At 35.0% G+C, this 10634-nt stretch overlaps 1 protein-coding gene and 1 non-coding gene across 3 annotated transcripts; one reads left to right on the top strand and one right to left on the bottom strand.

Moving 5' to 3' along the window:
* Window positions 1-5332: 5332 nt before the first annotated feature.
* On the bottom strand, window positions 5333-9496 carry LOC132557098 (archaemetzincin-2-like). Of its 2 annotated transcripts, XM_060221588.1 has the most exons (4): window positions 9268-9496; window positions 7549-7644; window positions 7128-7275; window positions 5333-5855 (listed from the first exon to the last, which is right to left on the bottom strand). In XM_060221588.1, exons 1-4 carry the CDS (start codon window positions 9443-9445, stop codon window positions 5546-5548), a joined length of 732 nt encoding a protein of 243 aa, XP_060077571.1. In that variant the 5' UTR covers window positions 9446-9496; the 3' UTR covers window positions 5333-5545. The 2 variants fall into 2 exon arrangements, with proteins under 2 accessions (XP_060077571.1, XP_060077570.1); XM_060221587.1 differs by having other exon boundaries at window positions 7128-7644.
* A 293-nt stretch (window positions 9497-9789) lies between these two features.
* Trnar-acg (transfer RNA arginine (anticodon ACG)) lies at window positions 9790-9862 on the top strand. Its single transcript has one exon. It is a non-coding gene; the product is annotated as a tRNA-Arg (tRNA).
* Window positions 9863-10634: the final 772 nt, after the last annotated feature.

The raw sequence follows: 10634 nt of genomic DNA, 5'->3' as shown, positions 1-10634 counted from the left end.
ATAATATACATTCAGCAAGGGTAAAATAAAACGAACCGCGTGTACACAGGCCAGTGATTTGAGATGTTAGTAAAGCAACGTTTATTGACTGTAGAATAAAAAATTACTGATCGTAAACATTCATGCTGTTATTTCTAAAATCGTTTCGGATAAATCAGAAACCTACAGATAACAGCGACTACCAAAGCAACTTCTAAAAGTGTACATATATGTATGTAAGTATTTATCAAACAGCTCCTCATCAAAGTTAAGCTAGGTATACGCTCCCACAGAGTGAACAGTTGGGAAGGTTAGTCAGTGCTCTATTTCTGTGAAATGCACATATGCAGGATTTGGTGTACTGAATGACTACAACGAGCCCTTTTATCTCCAAAATAATAAAATCAGTAACATGGCTGTGTTTAATAAAAATATGAAAGATTAATGTATTTTTTTTGTTTATTGGCGTACCAGCAATACTGTTTACATGTACATTAGAATAAATATGTTTACAAAATTACGTTAAGAAAATGAATAATAAATTAATTTTGTTTAAAAACTTATCTTCGCACTAAAAAAATTAAATCATTATTTGAAGGATGAATCAATATTAGTTCTTTTTGTCCTGATATATCATAGCATTACCTCCAACATCTGTTTACTTAACAAGTTTCACGTCCACCATCATTGCCTTTCGGTCTTTCCGCAAAAGAGAAAAGACGGGATAATGAGTAAAAAGGAAAAAGAATGAAGTGGCGTGAGAGAGTATGATACAGGCTACCATGGATATGGTACAGTGCGTGTTTACATATCTATTTTAAGGCAGTCCAAATTAATCGTTACGCATGAGTGCGAATTTAATTAGGTGACCAGTCACGTGGTACATGTACGTCAAAGTGTTACTTCGACTGACCATGACTAATATTTAAACAGTAGTGAAGACAGTAGTCTGTTTTCTTTGTCTTTTTTTCGCGATAACATTGAATGACAATGAAATGTTCTTAACTAAACACCGATAATATATATATATACATATATAAGTATATATATCTTTCAATACAAACTTAAAAAATAAATTCTCTTAAAATAAAATGAAATTAGTGGAAAATCCACGTCGGAAGAAGGTGATATTTGATAATACATGATTGTATATACAATAGTACCTCTCAGGATACGTGATCGTGGTAAGAGCAGCTGTTGCTGTCATGAATATTGTTTTACATATTGATTGGAATATGATTATATAAATATAATGTTAAAATTAATTATGATATTAGCAATAAAAATGTTTATAGTAAGCAACACCAGAAACATGTATATTATACGTTCCTGTGAATATGTAGGTGATTTATCGTTTATATTAACACATTTAACATTTCCGAAGAGATTTTGATGTCATTAACCTATGTAAAACCACACAATGTCACAAACTCAAAGTAAGAACCGAGGTAACCACAACGAAACAAAGAGGACCAGAGACTTATGAAAAAACCGAACGGCTAATTTCACGATGTGATCTTGCGAAATTGAATAATTAAACTTTTTTCAATTTTTAACGATATGAAATATTAGTAAAAAGAACAAGAGGGCAAAAATTGATTTAAAATTTTAACGTTTGACAAAAAAAAAAAAAAAAAACCACAGTATCTGTGGTGCTTTTAATTATAATTCTTACAGGGTGATCATTATCCTGACCCTTACAGGGTGGTCCTAATCCTGACCCTTACAGGGTGGATATAGGTTAAGTATACTAATATTTTCTCGTGAAAAAACGTATACTATTGAGATATTGGCTTAACCACCTAGGAACAATTGGCTCCCGGTCATCTGTTGGTCAGAAATATTAAGTGAGAATCGACTGCACGATCACCCATCAAGGCTGACCATCCGACACACGCATGCGCATAGTCTCGCCATCGGGTGTTGAGGTCAAGTGTTCGTGTTTTCTTTTTTATGTTAAGTTTGATTAAATGGTCGTGTATTCAAATTTTAAATGTCCACGTGTTAATAAATACGTCAAAGTTCAGATGTAAAGGTCATGTGTGAGAGGCAGCATAATAACTTCGCCCATAGTTTGGCAGATCCGTGAAACTTGGCGCGTACATCAGTTACACTAAGCCGAGGTGCATTGTGTAAAGTTCAATGCCTACAACCTCTTATTTATAGAGTTACGGCACTTTTTTAAAATTTCGTGTCCGAAGAATAACTTTGCTTGCATTTCAATTATTTGGCTCGTGAAACTTGGTGTATACATTGGTCATACTAAGACGATGTGCTGTGCATTTAAGTCAGGGTCTCAAACCCAGTATTACACATTCACTGTCTTTTATTTAAAATTCGTGACTGGAACGTAAATTTATTACAGTAAGTTTATATTTTGAAAAAAGTTTCAAAGCGTGTTTACTTTGAAATTTGAAAATATTCATGGATAAATTCAAGTTCGAAAGTCATACTTCATTGGATAGATTTTATCTGAAACTTTGAGGGGTACAAGCTCCTACAGAGTGGAACTTCGGGAAGGTGATTCAGTGCTCTATCTGTGTGAAATACACGTTCATGTATGTATAGTGTGATTCAGTCAATGGCCGAAACAAAGCCTATTTGAGTCCATAGTCCACCAGATGGTTGTTTATTAAACACAGGAAAGTATGGTATACTGTTTATCGAATAAACGGCAATAATTTTCCATATATTAAAATTAATATGTTTACTTAAATTACAGAGACCAATATCCATATATTAAATTTGATATGCTGTTTACTTAATTGCACGAACAGGAAATGAACAAGGACAGTAAGAAGCCTCCACCACACAGCCATCGCGGCCTCAAATCACTGTTACATTTTCGTGAGATTTTCAAATAAAGCAAATACGTCGCCAGAACACGGACGTTCGTCGGTGAGACGATACCCGGACACGGAAGGTGTCACGTGACGGAAAACCTGTCAATCTGTCAATCTCTAATAAGACACGTTGCCAGAATACTGACATTCGTCGGTGAGACGATACCAGGACGAGGGAGGAGTCACGTGACGGAAAACCTGTCAATCACTAATAAGACACGTTGCCAGAACACTAATGTTCGTCGGTGAGACGATACCAGGACGAGGGAGGAGTCACGTGACGGAAAACCTGTCAATCTGTCAACCAATCACTAATAAGACACGTTGCCAGAACACTAATGTTCGTCGGTGAGACGATACCAGGACACGGGAGGAGTCACGTGACGGAAAACCTGTCAATCATCAATCAAATTATGGTCGCCCCCTCACGTCGCCAGAACACTGACGTTCGTCGGTGAGTCAAAGAGACGGAAAACCTGTCAATCAATAATGTTATGGTACTCTTGATTTGAGACAGCTCTTTCAAGTACTTTTAAGAGATGATGATAACAAACATAATTTGTTGATTCTTTGAGGACCATCTTTCTGGCCTTTCTTTTTGTATAGTGAAATAAAAAAAAATCCACGAAGTAATTTCAAAACAGTTACAGACTTTGTAGCTGTCAAAATCAAACATGGCGTTATGTCAGCCATTTTTTTTCCTGGTCAGTCACAAAATGAACAAAGCACAAGAGGAGACTCCGGGAAACCTACATATGGAATTTTAATATGGAAGTTGACTTCGGATATCTTGCATATGGAATTTAACCATGAACATCTTATTCAAAGGATTTTACCACGAAGATCTCACATATCGAATTTGACCATGGAGATCCTATATTTGGAAATTTGTCCCAGAGAGCCTATATATTTGATTTGACCAGAGAGCCTATATATATGATTTGACCAGAGAGCCTATATATATTTGACCAGAGAGCCTATATATATGATTTGACCAGAGAGCCTATATATATGATTTGACCAGAGAGCCTATATATTTGATTTGACCAGAGAGCCTATATATTTGATTTGACCAGAGAGCCTATATATTTGATTTGACCAGAGAGCCTATATATATGATTTGACCAGAGAGCCTATATATTTGATTTGACCAGAGAGCCTATATATATTGATTTGACCAGAGAGCCTATATATATGATTTGACCAGAGAGCCTATATATATGATTTGACCAGAGAGCCTATATATTTGATTTGATCACGATATCTTCCATATAGAATTCGAGAAAGGTTCCTTAAATAGCAACAATGGTAAAGTCAAATATGTCTGTAAGCCATTTAATCTTTTTGATAAATCTAAATGTAAATAAGTTATAGTTTTGTTGTATATAATGTCCAAAACATGATACACAAAACACTTCCTTACAAAGTAAAGAAGGGTAACAGGAAGAACAAATACCTGAATTATATTTTGTGGACATATTTTTATGTCCTTTAAATTTTGGGACCGATCCGAAAATGTTTATGGTCAACATGAAAAATTTGTCAAAATCCAATATGGATGCCGGTCAACTGTTTATTTTTTGATCTGTCTCAAAGTTCAAACGGCATAACTCCAAACCAAGGATAAAGAAATTTGTTGGACCTTGACCTCAAATCATAGATACAGTGTTCATTAGACCATGAATAATTTGGAAACAAACTAGGTATCATCTCTCTGACTACCCTGTCCGAATAATATTTCTTTTATCTGCACAATTGTAAGATGAAATAGTAAAACAGCATCCTTTGATGTCATATGGTTTTTTGATACTTTACTTCAGTCATGGTCATTTAAGGAGAAGATTTGTGTGGTGGAGGAAAGCTGGGATTCCCGGAGAAAAAAACACCAATGTGTTGCAAGTACCTAGTGTGGCCTAACAAGGCCTCAAACCTGCGACCCAGAGATGGAGGGCCCCGAGATAGTGTGCTAGTAATAAAGACAGTTAGATGTCTTATCCCCTCACAAGATACAGGTAATATTTCACATCAGATAGCATAATTATAATGAGCCAAAATATTATCAGAATAATTTTGCTGTATTTAATATCAAAAACATACAATACAAATAACTTTTGTACAAAGTAAAGAAAGGTAACTGGAACAACAAACAACTGGATTACAATGTGTGGACGGATATCTATCATTTAACAACATAAATTCTTGTGTATCATAAAAAACTTTTAAGTAAAATTTCAAAACATGTCTCTAAATGAATGAATGGACAATACATATATCATACTTTCTCATTTTAAAAGACAAACATATTAAACACATTACAAAACATTCCATGCATTTTGAATGGATAAAGAAATAATATCTTATTTACAGTCAGTTGTGTTGTGTATCACAGATTCGGCAGGAAATTAACAAATCACATATTTATGTAAAGCATATTTAACATGTCTGTAAAAAATGAATGAGAACATGAGCAATAATTAATATAGTAAACATATATATATAAAATTCTGCATAGTAAGCTGAACATTGATAAGGGAATGGATGAAAGTTCATAGTAAATATAAATAACTAAACCAAATCAAAATATTAATTATGTAAAATATTATTTTGACATATCTGTCAATTTAAGTGTGAAATCCTGGGTTAACTTCTTCCATTTTAACAATTCATAACATTTTGCACAGTATATATTAGTAAACTGATAAACTGACAGGAGTTGTCTCCCCTTACACTGATCCTTTGGCTAAACGTTCAAGCCTTTTTCGCAACCAAGCAGAGTCCTCCTCGTACCCAAATTTCGACCAAAACTCTGACATCAACTTGTACCTTTCAATGATTTCAAACTGGCAGATAAAATGGAGCTTCCTGAGACAGACTGGACACAGAAACATGGAACGCTCATCTGATTCTTCAAGATGATTGGATCCATTCATGATACACGAAAAGTACACACAGTGTGAAATGCCGAACATGTGGCCAATCTCGTGACACATGGTTTTACATGCACGCTTCATCAACGAGTTACTTCCTGTTTCACTGAAATGACATAATAAAATTACTTCAATGCTATTTACAAATGACGTAAGTCACAATAAACAACACAGATATAAATCTATAACGTCCATCTTTATAGCCAGTAAGATTTTTTATTTATCTCAGTGCAGCAGGAGATACTCTCTGTGTTCGGAAATAACAACAAGAGGTTTAGCAGCTTTGACAGTCACCTGAGATAAGCAATATTGAATACAAAGGTTAAAGGTTAAGCAGCTTTCAAGTGTCATGAAAAAGAAATAGTGACATTGATGATAGAAAGCCAAGGTCAATACCTGCATACCATCAATGCTGTCATCCTATACTAATGATTCTGACAAAGTTATTTCCTGTGGAAAATAAACAACATTATGCTAAAAAATGCATTTTTTTGATAAAGAATATAGTGAAGTCAATCCCCTCTCCAGGAAGAACTGCGAGAGCCATTTTGGTAATTAATGAATCTTAAGACACTTCCGTCCCAGAAGAGAATTTGATTCAACCATGCATGGGTGTTAGAAGACGATTTTTAAAATTCTAATCAATTTGACTCCCTTTGGCCCTGCCTAAGAGCCCCTGGGGGTCAGTCAGGATCAATCTATTCATACCATCTAGCTGTCATTCATAATTCTTACCAAGTTTAAAATATTTCCAATGGAAATTGAATAAATCATCCTCAAAAATACAGTTTTACAACATAAACTATAGTAATCTTTACCCCTTCCCCACGGGGAAAAGTGAGACCCTGGGGCCATGAAATTCATAATTTTGGTAAACCACCTTACAATGCTTCCATTCATGATGAGCATTTGACTCTACCATATTTGAGGTTTGAGAAGAAGATTTTTTAAATTTGAGTAAAATTTGATACTTTTGGCCCTGCCCATCAGGCCCACATGGGGCGGGGTTTATATATAATTCACTGTTTTGTTTTGTCTTATGCCAAAGAAGGTTTCTGCAAATTTTCATTGAAATCGGGGTCTGGAGATTTTGAAAAGTTGAAAATGTGAAATTGTTGGCAGACACACAACGTACAACGCCTGATGGAGGTGATCACAATAGGTCACCATGAGACTTTGTCTCAGGTGACCTAAAAATAAAACTACGAGTCCCTTCTCGTACTAAGAAGAAATAGTCCAAGTTGTATTATATGTTCAACATGAAAGCAAACCCTAGCTTCTCTCAATTGTGAAACGATGGTAAGAAACTCGTATATCATAGTCTGAATGGCTTTGGCCTTAGACAATATTAATGAATCCTTTTCTTTGGCATTCTTACCTTTCAGGGTTATAAACAGTGTTTGGCTGCTCTCCAAAGTTTGACAAGTAACGAGCTAATGAGTAAACACCACAACCAGATCTCATTTGTGCCAAACCAAAAACAAAATTCCAAGAGTCTTGAGGATACAGATCACACATTGTTATTGCTGCAACACAAAAAGCATCCTCAGGAACAATACTTGTCATCTCCTCTAGAATTTTACCTGCATGGACTTGAAAAGTATTGGAATTCTTATTAAAACGATTTGGAACTTTTCCTTTAAAACTGGTTGCTTTCATAACCTTCAATTTCATTCCAAAGAAAATGGAGGCAAATTGCTTTAATGAGTCTAAAATGTCTGCTGGAATAAAGGCCTCATCAAATTGGAGAGGAAGAAGATAAATCACTTTGCGTCTTTGTGTTGGGTACTTAGCCGAACCTTGCAGGAATCTCTCAAATGGTTGTCCCTCTGTCTTGTGTTCTGCTAACCATTCTGATTTCTTTGGTTTCTTCATTGGAGTGAAAAATTCTTCATCTGTAAAGATGAAGATATATATATTACAAATATCTCCATGCTGAGGTAATAAAAAAAAGGTTATGAAAATAACTTTCAACATTATTGCCTTGGCTTGAGCTCAAAATTGAAACTGTAACACTGATGAAATGTTGAAATTGTGGATGCTGTTAAAGGAATTATGCCGTTACAAAATGTAGCCCACAAGCAAAATTTCTTCAAAACATCATATAAATTGCTTGTTTTCAACTAAGATGTATAACTGCAGATGCCAAAGTATATGAAAAGACAAAAGTCCACAATATCATGCTGGAATTCATTTTATATTGAATTATGTCTTACTTTCGGTTCAAAACATCAGAGTAGATTCTAAACAAAACATAAACATATTCAATGTAAGAGCCCATGCCACACAACAGAATTAGTTGCATGCGTTTGGCACAAACCCCAGCCAGAAGGCTCATAAACTGACAACACGAATACACACATTAAAGTTGTCTCTCTTTGAAGGGAGTATACATCAAAGAAACCATTTTAAGATGGAGCATACTTGAATACTTAGTACGAGTTAAGTATCAAAATATCTTTAGAAAGTACTGAAATGTCTTCATGACCAAAACGTCTGCACACCAACACATCCAGGTACCAACATGTTGATACGCCTCTACTTGAAGACCCAATAATTTGAACAATTAAATGCAATTCAGTAGTTCTGTCCTCAATTCATAGAAAACAATCCTGGTCCAAATGGTCACAGTGAGAAACGGAAACGGCCCTAGTCATCATCAACTGTGACTCTGAGAAGCGATGTGTACAGATATGGACACAGTGACCTGATAATGTCACAGTCCTATGTGACTCTCACCATCTCTTTAGAAAGTTACGTTTATTTCAGGACTCTATACCAGACACAATGATACATACAAAGTACTGTGCATCATCTTTTGCATTACACTGTTAGTTTCAGCATTTCAATCATTCAGTGATTTCAGCTCTGTAGTTAAAAATCAGTTATTGGTTTTTCCATTATCGGTCTAACTCATTCTTATAAATATTTTCTGCAGAAATTACATTTTCTGGTGATTTGTTCCGAATTGATACCGATTTAACTGAAAAAAAATCATAGTAGAGTTGAAGCACGCTTTGTAAAAATAGTTTGTGAGTTTACTCGGCGGCTATTGTCATTTACTGTCGTCATTCCATAATACGACTGAATCATAGCATTCCTGATTGTAATGTGGGTTGCAATTAGTTCACCATCGAACTCGAGTATTTTGAATCAGTCAGTGCGTGTAAAAATGACAATTTCTTAACTCAAATATTTTTAATCAGTCAGTGCGTGTAAAAATGACAATTTCTTTCCACAATTGTCATTTATATGCCGACCCAAGCGCGGATCGCTATTTATTAATTTACTCAACCTGTTTTACATCCGCTATTATGACATTTCGGTCTTTCAGCGGATCGCTTATTTATCTCAGTTTACATAGGGCCAGAGTTTCGACGTTCATCGACTCAAGATCGATATAAATTTGGACTACCCGAAAAGACATAAACGAATTGAAAATGTTCAAAATGACGTTTCCATTTCGGTAGGTCGAAAAAGTATTTGAACAAGTCAAATATATTCAAAGTTATTTGTACCCGGAACAAAGATCCTGGCCTCTGCTGCTAAGTCTTCCTGTGGTCGTTTCCTCGCTGCCCTTCCAGCAACGGGCTTGAGTTGAACACCGCCGCCTTCACAGCTTTCTAATCCAATAGCAGACCAATGTAATCTGTCCGCTTTCGTCACCTTCAACTGAACTTTTGATCTAGAAGTCATCTCGTGAGCTCATAGAGGTCAGAAACAGATATATAACTATCTTACAACCTCAATAAACATGACAAGCTGACACATTATTTCCAATGTTTTCGCAATGATACCATTCAGTGTTTCACAACATAAAAGAGTTCCGTCAAAAATTCCCGCGCGTTTTATTAATACACAAATGATATTGGACGTTAAGAAATAGAATGGTTCCCTAAAATATAAAGTAGCAACATATGGATTTTATTATCAACTTCATAAATGCACGTGTACACTGTATGCATATACAATGCCGATACTTTCTCTCGAACAATATTATCGTGTTTGTAGGTTAAAAAATTCGCTGTAAATGGTATCGAGGGCTTGTGGCGCAATGGATAACGCGTCTGACTACGGATCAGAAGATTCCAGGTTCGAATCCTGGCAAGCTCGTAGTTTTTGTCTATTTTTTTTCCGTTGCGTCATTTATAAAAAAAAAAGATAGTTTTATGGCATAAGGCTGATGTTATTTCGTTTACAGAAGTCTACATCATTTTAATGAGTAACATTTTACTCAGCAATCAATTGACAAACTGAAAGATGAAACAGGACGGTCATACAGTCTTAAAAAGCTAAAACAAAAATAATATGATGTCAAAATGTTTTAACGTAGATATAATTTATATGTAAAACATACATAGCATGTCCATATCGAATATTTCTGAATGAACACTAAAACATATATTTGTCTTAATTAGCAAAATTTAAACATATTAAGACGTAAGCTTGACCACTCACGTACCTTTTTCTCCCGGTCATCTGTTGGTCAGGAATTAAGAATGAGTAATTCTGTGGCCGGAGTGTCATTACACGATAGTGACTCCGGTATGACTCGTCTGACCGTCGATCTGACACGAGCATGTACATAATCGTGCCTTAGGCACAATCATACCGTATAATCTTAATTTCTCTTAAATTAGTAAAATAATACAGACCAATAGCTAAAGACGAATAAACCAAATAATAAATAATTTACTGAATGAATGAATGCTGGAAATTTCATCATTCATTCATTCATTCATTCATTCATTCATTCATTCATTCATTCATTCATTCATTCATTCATTCATTCATTCATTCATTCATTCATTCATTCATTCATTCATTTAATCATTCATTCATTCATTCATTCATTCATTCGGCAGTCTTGCCTAAGAAAAGCAAA

This window comes from Ylistrum balloti, unplaced genomic scaffold (genome assembly GCF_031769215.1).
Source record: "Ylistrum balloti isolate Yb309-2 unplaced genomic scaffold, AGI_CSIRO_Ybal_v1 Utg370622, whole genome shotgun sequence".
Classification (NCBI taxonomy): domain Eukaryota; kingdom Metazoa; phylum Mollusca; class Bivalvia; order Pectinida; family Pectinidae; genus Ylistrum; species Ylistrum balloti.
Note: the sequence above shows the minus strand (reverse complement) of the source record. Positions and strands in the feature narration are given on the sequence as shown.